The following is a 16,931-nucleotide window of genomic DNA, read 5'->3' on the forward strand; positions in this document are numbered from 1 at the left end:
CAGAGGCCCTGGGATTCCCGCCCCTGCCCTCACTTGCCGGGGCCCCTCCCCAGGCTCTGGCCCAGTTGTCCTGCTGGTCTTGCCCTCCCCAGGCTCCGGGTACCCACTCTGTGCCTCCAGTGTCTGTGCCCCTTCATCCCTTGGTCCCCTTCCACCCCACCCCTCCTGCAGTCAAGGGCCCCTTCAGTCTGGGCCATCCCCCCGGCCCCACCGCCCTGGGGCATCAGTGAGAGAAGGGGTCAAGAGGCTGGGAGGGAGGGACCACCAGGAGGAGGGGAGGAAGGGAAGTGGGGCAAGAGGGAAGGAAGCACCATCCGGGCTCTCACAGGTGGAGCGGAAGGGAAAGTGGTGAGGAGGCCCAAGGGTCTGACAGCACCCCCACTCCTCGCACAGCCCACTGCAGCCTCATCCTCAGGGGACAGAGTGCTCCCCACACACCCCGCTGCAGCCTGGTCCTCAGGAGACACAGCGCGCCCCACACAGAGCCTCGGGCCGCTGTGAGCGCCCACGTGCCCCCAGGGCCAGGGTCAGCAGGGACCCGTCCCACCCTCCACGCTGCCCCCGCAGCCTCCTCCGGGGCTGGCGCCTGGGAGTGGCCCTCTGTTCCCCGCGGAGCCTCCTCCGCCCAGCGCCCTGCTTCGCCAGAGATAGTGCCTTTGATGCTCTTTTTCCACCGTCTCAGTTTTCTTTAATGTTTTCCCTTCACAGCAAACCCCGGTGTCAGAGCCGGGGCTGAGCGCCAGCTGTCGGGCAGTTTCTGTCTCTGTCATCTTAGCTGACGAGACCTACGCACCGCACCGCTAATATCAGCAGTTTCGTTTTTCCTGTTTTCCATTCATTAGAACAAAATGCTTAGCGCGAAATGTGGTGAATGACCCAGTGACTTCACAAACATCGGGGCTAGGTGGCCAGGCGAGGCTCCTGGAAACCCCAGGACCACCCCCAGCACCGACAGGCTCAGGAAGCTTCTGCAGGAGGAAAGAGGTGGAAGTGAGGCCCCCCCCCCCACTGCCTGGGGCCTCCTGAGAGCCAGCCTGAAAGCCCCCCATCCACGCAAGCCCAGCAGGACCACCGAGGGTGTGGGGAGGGGCCCAGCGCCCTGGGTAGAACGGGAGACGCACGGGAGACGCGGGTCGCAGGTGCGCCTGGAGGAAAGAGCCCGGAGCCTCGCCACCCACCGCCATCAGGGAGGTTGCCCACCGCCATCAGGGAGGTCTGGCAAGGCAGGGGCCCGCCCCGCACTCGCTGCGCCCAGCAGAGCGGCTCCAACAGGCAGTGGTTCAAGCATGCTGACACTGGGACCTGGGCCCAGAGAGGGCAGGGCTGGCCAGGGGAGGGGGCACAGAAGACCCTCCCTCTGCCCAGGGGGCTCCCGGCTTCAGGAAGGGGCAGGAACACAGCAAGAGCCGAGAGCCTCCCCGGGCCAGGGGGGGGCAGGCCCGCCTCCTCCTCCCCCTGCCTGTGTCTCCGCTCCTCTCCCCTCTGTCTGTCTCTGTGCAGCGCGTGTCTCTCCCACCAGGAAGAGGGGGTGGGCTGGGGGCGGGGCCCTCCGCCCGCCTGGGACAGCTTCCTCTCCTCTCCTGCGGCAGTGGAGGCTGTGAGCGGCATGCCGGCGGGCGGGCGCCCTGGGCATGGGGACCCCGCGGGCGCCGTGGCCACTCGTCTGGGCCGTGCTGCAGCTGGGCTGCTGGCCAGGGTGGCTCCTAGGTAGGTGGGCCGGGGCTGGGCGGTGCGGGGTCAGGGCCAGGCCCCGCCTCGCAATCTCCGGCGGGTGGGACCGGCCCCGAGGCCCAGCACGGCTCCCAGCAGGGTGCTGGGTGGCCTGGGACTGGTAAGGGGCCCTCTCTGGGCTCCGACTGCTCACCTGCCGTCCTCGCCCGGGGTGGGCCCTGTCCTCGCCGAGGGGTGGGCCCCGTCCCCCTGGGGAGCAGGCAGGAAGGCCCTGCTCTTGCTGGGAGCCCTGAGGGACGGGCGGGCTCACGTCCTCCCTGTAGGATGACAGCGCTGGTCTGCCAGAGCCCCAGACCCCGGGCCCACCTGTGTTTTCCTGCGGGAAAACAGACTGGCCATTTCCGTGAGGGCACAGGCTGGACGGCCTGACGGTGTTTCTGTCAGCGGGGCCCCGGCTCCAGTAACGCCCATTCACCCCCATCCCCTCGTGGGCCTGGGCCGTGCCCCACTAGGTCTGTGACAAGGCGCCCTGGGGCACAGGGCCAGGAGCATCTGCAGGGCTTCCAGAAGGGGCCTGGCCCCAGCGCCCTACACAGGGTGTTCCCCGGGAGGCCCTGCAGGCCCATGGCCAGAGACTTGTGGTCAGGGAGGCGCCCCTCCTGGCTCCCCTTGCCCTCAGCTGCCGTGCCAGGTCCTACCGGAGGGGAACACCAGGGAAGGGGGCTCCCAGTCGGCCCTAGGGCCATTCCTCTGGACCTCACTGGACTCTGGGGGCCAGGGCCTTGGAAGGGCCACGGTGAGGGGGGGCGGCCCTGACCCCTTGGCCACCTGTCCTCAACTCTAGTGCCCAGAGCCCCTCAGGTGTCTGTGCCCGGCCCGGGCCTGGCCAGCAGAGTGGGGCAGCCGGACCTACTTGCTCTCCTTCCTCCCCTGGACTTGCTCAACGTGGACAGAGCAAAACTCAAGGCTGTGGGCAGCGGTCCAGGAGCCTGTAGTCACAAGGCGCCCCGTGGGGAGGCCTGGGGGTCCAGGCACGGCGTTGGGAGGGGTGGGGACAGGCTGTGTGTCATCCGGGGAGAAGGGCTGAGGCTGGGGTGGGGGTGACTTGCCTCCGGTGACCTGCTCCCCTCCAGGGTCCCTTCCCAAAGGAAGGACGGATCAGAACGTTAGAGGGGTCGGCCCCGGGGGGCTTGGGACAGCTCCCTTAACTGCTCTTAGCGGAAACTTTCCCACCTGCAGCTTGGGGATGAAATGCCTACTGTATAGTGTCATGAGAATTCCACCTTGTAAGAACTGTCTGGCTCTGCCTATGACATACTTTTTCTAAGTCAGATTCTTTATTTTTTTCAACTTACAATCTTGAAAAGTATTTGAAAGATACAGAAAAAGTACAAAAACACAGCGGTGAACACCCTGCACCCAGAGTGGCCAACTGGCGACCCTGGGTCAGTGTGCTGGGGCTGCCGTGGCGACTCCGCCGCAGGCTGGCCACGTGGACCTCAGAAGCCTGTGGGCCAGCGGCTCTGGAGGCGGGAAGTCAGAGGGTCCTCGGGGTCGCAGGGTCCTCTCCGCCTGAGGCCCCTCCCAGCCCCGGGCAGTGGTAGGGATGCTGGGTGTCCCTCGGCCTGTGGACGCATCACCCCAGCTCTGCTCCATGTCACACGACGTGCTCCGTGTGCAGGCCTGTCCATGTCTTTTCCCCAGGAAGGACACAGGCACAGCACGTTAGGGGCCACAGACCAACCCCTCATCTCGACCGATCCTGCCAGCAAAGACCCCGTTTCCCATAGGGCCGCATTCTGGGGGGCTGCTGAACGCCTGGGTCCGGGGCTGGCACAGCCCACAGCCCTCTCGGTCCACACACAGCAGTCACAGACACCCCTAAGGCCCAGGGCGGTGGCCCTGCTGCAGGCCCACTGTTCAGACGCCCCTGCGTCCCGAGCCTGCCCTCTGCCTGGCCCATTCCCAGATGAGCTGAGTCAAGGACCCCGCCTCCTCGGACCTCGGCAGGCCTCCCTCTCTCTGGCTTTGTCGGGCCTGGCATTCTTCTCTTCTTTTTGTAATCAAATCTCTATTTCATTTCCGATATGGAAATCCTCAGAATTATGATGTTTTGAGGTATAATTGGCCTGCCTCATCATATTCATTTTGGGCATACCACGTAATGATTTCACCCTTGTATATATTCCAAAACGGTCATCAGAGTGGGTCTGGCTAACATCATCAGCACATACAGGCACCAGTGTTTTCTTGTAAGGAGGACTTTCAAGATCTACTCTCCTAGCTACTCTCAAATATGCAGCACAGTATTATTAACCCTAGCCCCATGCTGCAGACCACACGCCAAGGACCTGTTATACCTGGAAGCTTGTACATTTTGACTGTCTGCACCCATCCCCCCACCTCAGCCTCTGGCAAAGGCCGACCCCGGTGGCGCAGTGGTAAAGGACCCCCTACCAACGCAGGAGACACAGGAGACGCTGGTTCCGTCCCTGGGTTGGGAAATCCTCTGGAGGAGGAAATGGCAGCCCACTCCAGTATTCCTGCCTGGGAGATCCCATGGACAGAGGCGTCTGGCGGGCCACAGTCCGTGGGGTGCACGGAGTCAGACGTGCCTGAAGCGACTGAACATGCGCCTCTGGCAAATTTCTGTCTGCTCTTCATGCCCACGAGCTCGGGTTTTATCTTGCTTTGTTTGGGGGTTTTTGTTTGTTTCTTTGCTTTTTTGATTCCACATATAAGTAAAATCAAGTAGCATTTGTCTTTCTCCGTGCAACTTACTTCACTGAGTATAATATTCTCCAGGCCCATCCATGTTGTCGCAAGTGACAATATTTCACTCTCTTTTGTGGCCGAGTAGAATCCCATTGTTTGAATGGACCGTATCTTCTTTATCCATTCCTCTGTGCACGGGCACTTAGCTTGCGTCCACATCTTGGCTGCTGAAAACGATGCTGCTGTGAACATGGAGGTGTGTCTTCCAAGTGAGTGTTTCCTTCACATAAAAACCAAGTGAAATTGGTGGATCGCGTGGTAGTCCTATGTTTAGTTTCTAGGGAGCCTTCATACCTCACAGTGGTTTCCAGTTCTCTCCACATCCTCTCCGCCACTTGCCATCTCTAGCCTTTTCGATGACGACCGCTCCGGCAGGTGCGAGGGGCCAGCTCGCTGTGGGTTCTGTGCAGTCCCGATTCCTGCTGATCAGTGACGCTGAGCACCTTCCCATGTCCCTGTGACCCACCTGCACGTCTTCTTGGGGAAGATGTCTCCTCAGGTCCTCTGCCCAGTTTTTAATCAGATTGTTTGGTTTTTTGCTATTGTTTTAAGAATTTTTTATATGCTCTGGATATTAACCCCTTATCAGATGTATGATCTGCAAGCATGTTCTCCCGTTCGCTAGGCTGCCTCTTCAGCTTTCGATGGTGCCCTTTGCTGCGCAGGCGCTCTCTGGTCTGATGCAGCCCCGAGCTCCTGTTTTGGGCTGTCCTGCAGGTGTGGGCATTTCTGAAGGACCCAGGAAGGGCGTGACTGTCCTTCACTTGTAGGAGGTCACAGACATGCTGACCCTTCTTGGGGCACCTGTTGGGGACCCCACTATGGGGCCACTCCCTCCGGGCCCACTGCAAAGGAGAGAAAGGCACAGCCTTCCCTTTGGGATGAACTGGAGACCCAAGGCAGGGACCCCACAACCCACGAGCAGTGCTTTCAGCACCGCAGGTGGGTGTTGCCCACATCAAGCATCAGACGGCAGCTGTGAGTCGCAGTCTCTGAGGGCACTCGGAGCCCTCCTCGAGGCTCACACCCCACCCCGCACCCAGTCTTCCCCCAGGGTCTCTCCCCACTGGCCCTGCTGGGGGCTCAGCTTGCTCCTCAACCCTCTTCTCAAAGAGGGAAAAAAAGGCCTGGGGCCCCTCGTTGACATTCTATTGCTACAGAAATAGCCAACATTTAAATGTTCAATTCATAAACGATAAGAGCTGACTTCACAGGCGTTCCTACCGCAGAGATAAAGTGAGGCCCCCTGCCCCGGACTCGGGAGGAAGCTCGGTACCGCCTCGCAGGCCAAGGCTGAACAGGGCCTCGTGCATCGCAGGACCCAGGCCCCTCAGCGGTCCGCCGCCCCAGGCTCCCGCCCTGTTCTCCATCTGCTCTGCGCCTTTTCTGGACTCTTGCTCGGAGCAGCCCATCTTTCTCCCTCTGGGGGCCGCGGGGTACCCCGTGAGGGTCCGCTCTGTGACCCCACATCCCGGCCCGGCCCCCGGGGCCCCTGACAGCCAAGGCCGTGGGAGGCGAGCGCCCCGTCGGAGCTCGGTCCTGAGCACCCAGAGGGGATGGGCTGCCCACGATCACTGCCTTGCAGGCACCACCCTTGGCCAGGCCTCAGGCCCGGCGGCCTCCAGCCCCGGCCTCCAGCCACAGTGTGAGGCCCGGTAGGAGCAGGGTGGGCATCTGGGAGGAGGTAGCGTTGCGCTGGAGGAGGGGCTGAGAGGCGGCGGGGGTTCGCAGGGTCCAGACGGAGCAGGGCTTTGTCGGCCACCAGCAGGGACCTGCCGTCCCAGGGCCTGAGCAGGCCGAGGGCAGCTCTGTAGAGACAAGGCTAGCAGCCCAGGGTCCAGCTCATTCAGCTCCGACACCATGAGGCCCCACAAAAGTTCCCAGATGGTGACCGATTCAGGCCGGGGGTGCTGCTGAGGGCCTGACCTGAAGGCGGGCAGGCCCCTCCTCCCCAGACACAGGGCCCGCCAACAAATGTCCACACGGGGGCTCAGAGCAGGGGGCCTGCTGGGGGTGCCACGCGGGAGCGGGCTCACTCAAGGCCTCGGCAGGTGGGACCAGAAGTGGCGTGGGTGCAGCGGGTGGGGGCACAGTCTGGGAGGGCCAGTCTGGGGTGTCCATGAAGCCCCAGACTCAGGCTCGCCGCGGGTGGGAGTCAGGGAGCACCGACCAGGGGCCACGTGCAGGGCAGGGATGGGCTGGGCCAGCAGAACCAGAACCAGCGTTCTCGGCTCCGTACACCACCACCACCACCGCACGGCTTTGACCGAATCTGTGCTCAGCTTGTACATAAAGCAGTGGGGCTGGGTGGGGGGGTCCTCCAAAGAAGCGAGGAGCCGCCTGGAGGGGCGCTGGCGGGGAGGGCGCTGGGGCGGCTGTCCGCAGACCGAGAGCTGGGTCCAGACCGGGCAGCCGCGGGCCTGCCGCTCCCTGCTGTGGCTCTCAGGGCCCGATGTGCGGCTCAGGGGCCACCCTGCACCCTCCAGCCACACGGCCCCTCCTTGCGGAAGGGGCACCACCGCCGCCTCGACTCCGAGGGGGCGTGCAACGGATATCTCCCAGGAGGGGTGTCATCCCCCCGCCCAGCCAGCGGGCGGGTGTGAGCCTGTGAGGGCACACATGTACGCGTGTGTCAGCAAGCAGGCCCCTGAACGTGGTGTGGCGCCCCCGGGTGGGCGCTGGCAGGCTGTGGCGGGCCTGGATGGGGGCGTGCAGGCAGAGCTCAGACCCATCCTCAGATGAGCGGCGGCCCGGCTGGCCTCTGAGCACAGTCCCCGAGTTGCGGCAGAACATACAGAGCGTCTCTCGCTCACCGCCTGGTCAGCAGTGCCCACCGTGGGGTGGGAGATGCCAACAATGAGCCTGTCCTGAGATGGAGCTTGTCCCCCTCCACGGGACGCCCCCAGCGGTTACCCACCCCCGGCCCCCACTCAGAGCAGGCAGGACCCAGGGTGCTGGAGCTGGGACCGTGCAGCTCAGACTTGCAGGGACTGGCAACTGGGATTCAGCAAGGGAGAGGGTGGAGGCCCTTACCACCTTGGGAGGGGGCAGAAATGAGGGCCTGGAGGTCAGAGGCCCCAGGTCAGTACAGTCAGAGGACAGAGTCCCACCATGGAGCTGTTGGTCAGAGGTGAGCGTCCTGTCCCCCGGGCCGAGCGTCCTGTCCCCCAGGGCGAGCGTCCTGTCCCCGGGGCGAGCGTCCTGTCCCCCGGGGTGAGTGTCCTGTCCCCGGGGACTAGCATGCTGTCCAGTGGGGGGAGCACGCTGTCCCGGGGGGCAAGCGCCCTGTCCCTGGGGGCCAGCGCGCTGTCCCAGGGGGCGACCGCCCTGTCCCCCAGGGGCGAGCGCCTTGTCCCCGAGGGCGAGCGTCCTGTCCCCCGGGGCAAGCACCCTGTCCGCGGGGGCGAGCAGGGCATGGGGGCAGAAGCACGTGGCGGAGCCTCCTCGTTGGTGGGGCTGAGGGAAGGTGAGGGGCCGGGGCCGGGGGCTGTCCCTGCCCACCTCACGCCCGCTCTCCCCACAGAGGCCTCCAGCAGGCCCTGGAGCGCCCTCACCTTCTCTCCCGCCCGGCTGGTCGTGCCTGAGGGGGCGAACGCCACCTTCACCTGCAGCTTCTCCAGTAAGCCGGAGGAACACTTCGTCCTCAACTGGTACCGCATGAGCCCCAGCAACCAGACGGACAAACTGGCTGCCTTCCCCGAGGACCGCAGCCAGCCCGGACGAGACCGGCGCTTCCGCGTCACGCCGCTGCCCGGCGGGCAACAGTTCCACATGAGCATCGTGGCCGCCCAGCGCAACGACAGCGGCGCCTACTTCTGCGGGGCCATCTACCTGCCACCCCGGACGCAGATCAACGAGAGCCACCCCGCGGAGCTCAGGGTGACAGGTGTGGGCGCCGGAGGCCCTTGCACGGGGCTGGGGTGGGAGCCACCGGGGCAGGGTGGTCTCGGGTCGCCAGGCTCTGTGCTCGGCCTGCATCCCACTCCCAGGACCGCGGTGACCCCCGTCCTCGCCCTCCACGGCTGGAAGCACCCCAGACCCACTGTCCTTGAGGAAGGGGGCTGGCAGTGGGGCCTCTGGGGGTGACCTTGTGCTTGGAAGCCCTGCCCAGGGGCAGGCTTGGAGACCGCGTGTGAGGGCCTGGGACTTGGAGGAGCCGACTGCTGGGTCCCCGGCTCTGACCCCTGTCCTCCGGCCCTGCAGAGGGGGTCCTGGAGCCGCCCACGGAGCACCCCAGCCCCCAGCCCAGGCCTGAGGGCCAGATGCAGAGCCTGGTCATCGGCGTCACAAGCTTCATTCTGGGGGTCCTGCTGCTGCTGCTGCTGATCTGGGTCCTGGCCGCAGTCTTCCTCGGGGCCACTCGAGGTGATGGGTCCCCGAAGGCACTGCCCCTTGCCCCCTCCCTCGCCTCCTGCCCCAATCCTATCCCCTCTGTGTCCCCCATCAGGGAGGATCTGGACTGGGCCTCCAGGGCCGGGGGTCCCCTCGGAAACCCCTCCGCTGGGCCTGCTCTCGGGAAGCGGGGGAGGGAAGATGGCCCCCACCATGGCCGGCAGCCAGGCTGGACCTCAGCCAGGGCACTGAGCTCCTGTAACCACCAGGCACCCGAGGTGACAGCCGCAGCGACGCGCCCGCGTGGGCGTCATCGCGCCAGGGGGCCGCGCCTCCCTCCCTCAGATGTGTGGGGGAACGTGCGGGGACCACTGACAGCGTGCCCACTGTGCTCCCGGCGGTGGCCGGAGGAGGGCCGCTGGGCTGAGCCGCACAGGACGCCCAGGAGCCTGCTGGGCGCTGGGGCTCAGACAGCTCAGGTCCCAAGGGGGCTCTGGGGACTGATGGGGAGGCCGGAGGACCCAGCGCCTTTCCCGGGGCCCAGGGACCCCCGAAGCCCCAGCTCACGACTGCAGGGCCCTGGGCCTCCCTGACTCGAGTACTTCTCTGCAGGGGGCTGCGCCTGCAGGAGCCAAGACCAGCTTCCGGTGAGTGTCCTTCCCTTTGCACCACGGTCAACTGGTCAACCGGGCGGAGCCGCACTCGGGGCCGGGCAGCCTCAGAACAGCCACGCCCCTCACCCAACATCAGTGCCTGTTCCAGGAGGGGGTGTGTGTGCACTCGCAGGCATGCACACACGTGTCCACCCTCGGAGACCGATGACCGTCCCTCCCTCTCTCCCCTAGAAGGAGGGCTCCCCCTCTGTGCCGGCTGTCACGGTGGACTACGGGGAGCTGGACTTCCAGTGGCGGGAGAAGACCCCAGAGCCCGCGGCTCCCTGCGTCCCCGAGCAGACAGAGTACGCCACCATTGTCTTCCCAGGCCGCAGGGCGTCTGCCGACAGCCCGCAGGGGCCCTGGCCACTGAGGACCGAGGATGGACACTGCTCCTGGCCCCTCTGACCGGCTTCACCAGCTGGGCAGAGTCCTTCAGACCCTCTGCCCAGAGCCAGGGCTGGCCGCGTTCCCTGGAGAGACGTGTGGTGGAGAGGAGAAGGGTGGGCCACCGAGGGCTCGAGCCCGGCCCACAGGGACCTCCCGGCACCTGCCAGCACCCGCCAGCCCTGCCTGGCTCCCCTTTCAAGGCTTGCAGCAATCCAGGGGCAGGAAGCATCACTGTCCCTAAGGGCAAGGGAGAGAGCCTCGCCCAGGACCCCAGGCCCAGCCCTGGACTGTGATGCCTGGAGCCACCCTTATACACGCCCACTGCCTCCCAGGGGATCCTGGGGCCTGGAGACTGCTGTGGCGCAAGCCGGTAGACCCAGCATGGGTCCCTTGAGGGGCGCGTGGGGACGTGCATGAGGTCAGGGCTCCCCAGGGCCTCTGGCTCCCCCAGGCCCGGAGAGAGCCAGGGCAGTGGTGGGCCCTCCGCCTGCAAACACGCCAGGCCCTCGTGCAGCCCAGCAAACAAGCAAAGGAGGGAGCTGGCCCAGAGCTGCAACCGGCCGCCGAAACCCTCCTGGGGGCGCAGGGTCTCCATGCATCTGCACACCTCCTGGACTCCCATTTACGGTGCTACTCAGGGGGTCTCAGCCAGGCTCCCCCCAGGGTGCTGGGCAGGTCCCCTCCTGAGGCCTGCACACGCACTCCGGCCGTGTGGCCAGGGTCAGCTCGGCCTGGGTGGGGGGCATGCGTCCCATGCAGGGGTCCACACGCCCGCCCTACTCTGTTACACTGTAATTAAAGAGTGAGAATACTCCAGGAAAGGCCCGGAGTTTCCCTGCTTGCTGCTGGGGGAGGAGTGGAGAGGGGCTGGGCAGGGCTGTAGATGCGCCGGAAGGTGGAGGACACAGCGCCTCCCTCCCCACTGCCTCACTACCCAGGAGCACACTGGCCTCCCAGGCCCGACCCCCACACTCACACCGCAGGAGCTGAAAGCCCTCCCCCAGGACCCCCTCCAGCCTCCAGGGCCCTGCCCCTGACCCCATGCCATCAGCCTGCCCCCCGCACGCCCCCAACCAAGCCGCTGGGCCTGAATGTCCTGCTGCAGCCCCACAGGCCCCACGTGAAGCCAGCAGGCGGCTCCAGTCCATTCCATATGGCAGGGGATGACCCTGACCAACAGGACAGACACCCCAACCCTGTGCCCAGAGCACAGAGGCCTCTCGAGCCCACACCCTGTGCCTGCCGCCCCTGGACTGCCCCGGGCGGGGGGAAGAAACCAGGCCAGGACCCCAGCAGGAACACTGCCTGGGAAGCTTCGCCTGGAAAACCCGGCAGGTTCTGTGGGGAAACTGCTCCAGCAACGGTAGAACCTAGTCTGTGGCAGCTGTGACGTTAACATCCAGAGATAAACGGCTTTCATACACCCAGCGAGAACCACTCTGAGGAAACAGGGGTAGAGAACATTCCGCCGACGGGAGCAGCCAGGCGCAGCTTTCACGAGAAAAGCGCGAAGCCGCAAGGGCAGCGCGGGGCACAGGCGTGGCGCTGAGACGTCAGTTCCTCCGCATTTAACACGATCCCAGTAAGACCCACATGTCTACAACCGTAAGGCTGGAAAACAAACAGGCGAGTAGCAGCGGAGAAACCCCGGAACGGAAAGTGAAAGAGGAGCGGCGTCATCAGCTCTGAAACTCGGGGTCCTGGGCGCAGCGGCGTCAGCGCACGAGGGGCCAGCAACAGGGCCCACGAGGAGCTGCGGGCGCTGTCAGGTGGCCTAGGAGGCCTTAGGGTGGGCCTGTCTCGCTCGCCCGGGCTCCCAGCAGTCCCAGCCCCGCTGGACGCAGGAGGAAAACCTGCCAGAACTTCACAGGGAGGGTGGAGATGGCTTCCCAAGGTGCCGGGAGGAGAAGATGGGGAAATTCAAGTGTAAACTGGGGGAAACCCTGGAGCCTGGGAGAAGCCTCCTCACCAGCACGCCGGGGGCAGTGTTTAAATATCACGCGGGAGGCTAATACTCCAGTTACAGGAGACAGCAAGGTCAGAGACGCAGGGGAAAGTAGGGGAGCAGACGACAGGCACACACCAGCCACGCGTCACATGTACACACGTGCACACACGGAGAGGATGCTGGTTTTCACTCAGAACCAGAAAACTGCAGGTCACAGCCACGCCTGCGAACCAGCCAACACGGAGAGTGTGCTCACACCCCAGGCAACTGTGCCGGGAAGAGGCCCTGGTGTCGCGGGCTATTCAGCGGTTAGTGGAGTGTGCCCTTCAGTTGACACCCGGGCCGGGGTTGGGGTGGGCTGACAGGAACGGAAGCCCCAGAGGTTCACCGTGCTGAGGGCAGGCGGTGGGGCGGCAGAGGCCCCCAGGCCTGGGCTCTGGGCGAACTGGCTCTGGGCCACCGTGTGCAGCGGGACCCAGGCCACGGTGCAGGGCAGGCTGGAGTCGGGTCAGGACCGTGGGGGCCGCTCGAGAGTCAGAGACGCCACAGTGCACACCGAACATCTCCCTGATTCACACACGCTGAGCAGGATTAAAGACCACGCGTTCATACTGATGCAAGAAAGATTTCAAAGACAAAAGAGCGGGCAGCAGGGGGCCGGAAGTGGCCCGGCCGCGGGCGGGCAGAGCCGGCGCCTGGCAGCCTCGCCCAGCTCAGCGAGACCGAGAGCGGCGCTCGGCGCTGCGCATCCGCCTTCCCGTAACGCGGCCCCGCGCCCCACTCACTTTTTCCGTCCCCGCTTGCCCCGGCGCCCGGCACCACGCCCACCCCCACCCACGCGGCCCAGCGGGCCTGTCCCTGCAGCAGCGTCTGCGGGGCTCCTGAGCCGCGGGGCGGGGAGCGGGGGGTGCGCCTCGGGGCTCCCCGCCCCCCCCCCCCGCTGGAGACCTCCGGGCAGGACACCCCCGCCCCTCCCTCCCCACGCCCCTCTCCCCACCCCCCTCCCTTCTCCCTCAGCCCCCCCTGCCCCCTCCACCTGCGCCCTCCTGACCCAGTCTGCGGGGCTGGGGGCGCGCCAGACACTTCAGCAGAGGAGCCCCAGGTCCCCCGGGGCCTGCTGGCAAAGGGTGGGGCTGTGGCTGAGGGTCTCCAGGGGAACCCAGCTTAGGCCACTGAGGCGGGGCTGCTGTAGGGGCGGGGCCTGGGCCTTCAGCCTCAGTGGACCAAGGCCCTGCGGCCTGTGGTCAGGTGTGGACGGAGGCCACTGCGGTCTGCAGTCCCATGTGGACGGAGGGAGGCCCCTGCGGTCTGCGGTCCCGTGTGGGTGGAGGGAAGTGCCTGCAGTCTGGGCGAGGTACCTACGTGTTTGGAGGCTTCAGAATGTGGGGACCCTCCCTGCGGCCCTGTACCTCCACCCAGATGGTCTGCCCCATTGCTGACGGGGGGGCCCATGTTTGTGATCCCTGAGCCCCCCCCACTGTGGTCTGGGGCACACTGCGCCCGCCGCAGGTCAAGGCCGCCTCTGACGTGTCACCCCCCCAGCCCCGCACCTCAGGCCCGGTCGTCTGAGCATCAGGAGGCACTCAGCAGCCCTCTCCTCGGGCAGGAAGAGGCCCCGATGGCGCTGACCACACATACAGGCCGCTGGCCCCCAGCCTCTCGACTGCCCCAGAGACGCCAGCCCCTGGTGGCCTATCCACTGGCCCAGGAGCCACACACCAGCCCCCCAGGCCCCTTAACTAACCCAGCCAGGGCCCCAGCCCCCCAGACTCAGCTTCTGCTGGTCCTTCGGGCAACGTGTGGCCGACCTGAGGGCGTGGTCTGGGCACGGGAGGGGGTCCCCTTTGGGGTCCCTGCCTTAGGTGCAGCTGAACCACTGTCCCCCCACCCACAGTGGCAAAATGCACGACTGTCTTCTGTTTTTATGTTTTTACATCAGTCCAAATTCCAAAAACCAACTATCAAATTCTATTATTTAGTCATTTAAAATATAAATTAATTTTAAATTCTGTCCACCCACATTCACAGCAGCACTGTCCGCAGTAGCCACAAGATGGAAGCAACCCAGGTGTCCCAACTGATGAAGGATAAACAGAGTGTGGCCCGTCCACACAACAGAGTACTATTCAGCGAAAGCACGAAGGAAGTTCTGAACCGCGCTAACTGTGGATGGACCCTGAGGACACAATGCTCAGTGACGTGGGCCAGACGGAAGGGGATGGACACCTGCAACCCGCTTACCTGCAGTGCTCAGAGCAGCCAAACCGTGAAGACGGAAAGCACATCAGGAGGTGCCAACAGGTGGGGAGAAGCGGGGGAGTTAGTGTCGGGGAGTGGGGGATGGTCTCCGTTTAGAAAGATGCAGAGTCTGGGGGCTTGGCCAGAGACTGCTTCCCGGCCTCCCCCCAGGCGTGGTGGAGGGGGGCCTGCAGAGGAGACGGAAGGGAAGGCGTACGCTCCCTCCCCCACGGATCCACGCAGGGACAACGGCAAGCACAAGGTCACGGTTGCCTGGGAAGGGCAGGGTGGGCCACTGTGTGCCCACCTAACGGGAACAAGGAAAAGAGTGTGCTAGACAACACCCTTCTCACTTGCAGGAACAGCATGTGAACCACCGATCCTTTTAAGAAAATAGTCTGCTGTTATCCATTAAAATAAAAAACTATGGAGATTTCTGCTCAGTTACCCCCACAGTTGAGAACCCATCCTGCAGAAATGAGGGTCTCGGTTTATAAAGACAGATGTTCAGAGCGGCGCTCTGCAGCAGCAATAATAATCACAGCAACGTGTGATTGTTCCCCCCCCCCCACCCCCTGCACATCCCGAGCAGGAATCGGGCTGGCCCCGGGCATGGCCCTGCTCTTGAACCTGGAGAGCCAGCACTGGGAACGCTCGAGCAGGGTGTGAGTCTGTGCTGCTGTCTGGGCTCCACAGGAAACGGACGCAGGATGGAGGTGCAGGGCTGAGGGAAGCGGCCCCGCACCAGCACCAGACCGCAGGGGCAGGCCCCGTGCGCAGGCACACGGCCCAGCCCAACGCCTGCGCGAGGGCCGTCAGCTACCGGACCACAGACACGCAACCACTCCAGTCGGGTACAAAGAGAAACACCTCTGTGATCTTCCGGTTTACTCCCTCCTTTGTGAGCCTCAGGAGGAGAGCGGGCTGCTCTCATCTTAAGGGCAGAAAGGGGTGGGGAGAGACTCTGAGTTGACTGATTAAAACATGCACTTGTGGCCATTGAAATTGCTTTAATCACACGCAGTGGAAAACATTCAAAAAAGAACTATGTGGGAACCACCAAATGGACGGCAAGCTGGTATCTACCCCAACCTGTGAGGTCATCACAAGCCGCTGAGCCTCAATTTCCACATCTGGAAAATGGAAATAGTACCCACTTCACAGGCGGTTTGATTTTATTAAATGGAACAGAACATACAGAGCATGAAACACACGGGAAAGCTTGCAGACCTTTTCTCCTTTCCCCTCTGTGCACACACGGAAAAGGAGCACAGCCCTGGAGTCCAGAAAGACAGAGGGAGACAGAGAGGAGACGGGAAGGAGAGAGACAGAGACAGGGCAGGGGAGGGAGCAGAGAAGGCAGACACACAGGCATTCTGCTGGGCCCGACTCTGCGACCCGCCAGGCTCCTCAGTCCGCGGCAAGAATACAGGAGTGGGTAGCCTTTCCCTTCTCCAGAGAATCTTCCCAAGCCAACGATCGAACCTGGGTCTCCTGCACGGCAGGCGGATTCATTATCATCTGAGCCACCAGGGAAGCCCGACCGAAGGGGCCGGAGGCAGTAGCTTCCAGCCAGTTAATCCCAGCAGAGATGGAACCAGTGAGCTGGAAGAAAAGTCAGGAGAAACTACCGGGAATGCAGCGTAGAGACAGGAAACGAGGAGAAGCACACACAGGAGAGCCAGGCGCGTCCGCGAGCAGGGGCTCCAGAAGCGCTGCAGTGGAACCAGGCACCCAGCCAGTGCCTGTCCGGGCTTCCTGAGGCCGCTGGGACGAGCCCACAGCAGCACAGCTCTGGGTCCCGCTGGGCACAGACGGAGTGTCCTCCGTCCATCCTCCTGGAGGCCCCAGGAGGAAATCTGCTCGTGGCTTTTCCCAGGTCCCAGGGGCCACTGCAGCCCCGGCTCCACAGCCAGCCTCCGTCTGCAGACCCAGCGCCACAGACCTGCTGCCCCTCCGACCCCCACCCTCCTTCTCAGAACCCTGGGGTAACAGCCAGCACCCCCGTCAACCCAGGGTAATCCCCATCTCAAGGCCCTTAGTCTCGGTCGCAGGGCCCCTTTGTCACAGAGCTCACAGGTTCCGGGGTGAGGACGCTGACAGCTGGGGGAGCCCGGATCCTGTCTGCCGGACCTTATGCCTATTTCAGGTTGGAGGTCCTGCCAGTCCAGTGAGATCAGGAAGCGAAACGGAAGGAATAACACCGGAAGAACATGACAAGACAGACAGTCTGCACCAGAAGCCCGGGGCCGCCCCACGGCCACGACGGAGCTGGGGACGGCCCAGGGGCAGGTCCATCGAGTCTGGTGGAGGAAGGAGGCGGCCAGCAGAGCACACGGCCATCCCGAGGGGCCTAGGCTGGAGCAGCCTCGGGGTGCAGGACAGTGGGCAGGGGGCAGAGGGGCAACTCCTAGGACTGGGGGCCCCGGGGAACGGGGAGCAGGGCACTACCCCGGGACAGTCACCCAGATCCGCAAGCAGGGCCAAGGCCCCGCACGACCCCCTGCAAGCCGACAGCGGGACCCAGGCCCAGAGAGCAGGGCGAGCCTGGCCCAGATGAGCAGCCTGACAACAGGGGCCTCAAGCCCCGGGCACCAGACGGACCGGGCTCAGGCGGCACAGGCCTCAGTGCAGAGGGAGCTTTGGGGGGGCCCGGCCGTCCTGAGCCCAGGGACGCTCCCCATGGCCTGTCTCCCTGCCCGAGGGCGTTGCGCCCTAACCCAGGCCCGCAGCAACAGCTTGGACCTCAGAGAGCCAGGACGGCGCCAGCAAAGGGGGCCACCGCTCCAGGACGGCCGGGTCAGTAAGGCCAGCTCTGCCGGCTTGAGAGGCCTCGTGCCCTGGCTGGCGTGCGTGGGTGGAGGGCTCACCCAGAAGGAGGCTGGCCATGTGCCTGCGGGACCAGCTGGGACACTGGGCCGAGA

At 64.4% G+C, this 16,931-nt stretch overlaps 2 protein-coding genes across 3 annotated transcripts; one reads left to right on the top strand and one right to left on the bottom strand.

Moving 5' to 3' along the window:
- The first annotated feature begins 1,374 nt into the window (after positions 1–1,374).
- On the top strand, positions 1,375–10,637 carry PDCD1 (programmed cell death 1). 2 transcript variants are annotated; one of them, XM_069599414.1, is made up of 5 exons: positions 1,375–1,707; positions 7,970–8,332; positions 8,650–8,811; positions 9,391–9,425; positions 9,624–10,637. In XM_069599414.1, the coding sequence occupies exons 1-5, from the start codon at positions 1,632–1,634 to the stop codon at positions 9,837–9,839; spliced, it is 852 nt and encodes a 283-aa protein (XP_069455515.1). In that variant the 5' UTR covers positions 1,375–1,631; the 3' UTR covers positions 9,840–10,637. The 2 variants fall into 2 exon arrangements, with proteins under 2 accessions (XP_069455515.1, XP_069455543.1); XM_069599442.1 differs by having other exon boundaries at positions 1,547–1,707; positions 9,627–10,637.
- A 4,360-nt stretch (positions 10,638–14,997) lies between these two features.
- LOC138432382 (uncharacterized) lies at positions 14,998–16,896 on the bottom strand. Its single transcript, XM_069573754.1, has 3 exons — positions 16,753–16,896; positions 15,493–16,454; positions 14,998–15,140 (listed from the first exon to the last, which is right to left on the bottom strand). The coding sequence occupies exons 1-2, from the start codon at positions 16,894–16,896 to the stop codon at positions 15,525–15,527; spliced, it is 1,074 nt and encodes a 357-aa protein (XP_069429855.1). The 3' UTR covers positions 14,998–15,140; positions 15,493–15,524.
- Between the last annotated feature and the right edge of the window lie 35 nt (positions 16,897–16,931).

The sequence above is a fragment of the Ovis canadensis genome, chromosome 1 (genome assembly GCF_042477335.2).
Source record: "Ovis canadensis isolate MfBH-ARS-UI-01 breed Bighorn chromosome 1, ARS-UI_OviCan_v2, whole genome shotgun sequence".
Lineage (NCBI taxonomy): Eukaryota > Metazoa > Chordata > Mammalia > Artiodactyla > Bovidae > Ovis > Ovis canadensis.

Coding starts and splice junctions, on each gene's coding strand:
- PDCD1 (XM_069599414.1), top strand. CDS start 1,632: ATGGGGACCCCGCGGGCGCCGTGGCCACTCGTCTGGGCCGTGCTGCAG. Junction 1,708..7,969: donor CTGGCCAGGGTGGCTCCTAG/GTAGGTGGGCCG, acceptor CTCTCCCCACAG/AGGCCTCCAGCAGGCCCTGG. Junction 8,812..9,390: donor CTTCCTCGGGGCCACTCGAG/GTGATGGGTCCC, acceptor ACTTCTCTGCAG/GGGGCTGCGCCTGCAGGAGC.
- LOC138432382 (XM_069573754.1), bottom strand. CDS start 16,896: ATGGCCAGCCTCCTTCTGGGTGAGCCCTCCACCCACGCACGCCAGCCA. Junction 16,455..16,752: donor CGCCGTCCTGGCTCTCTGAG/GTCCAAGCTGTT, acceptor GTCCCGGGGTAG/TGCCCTGCTCCCCGTTCCCC.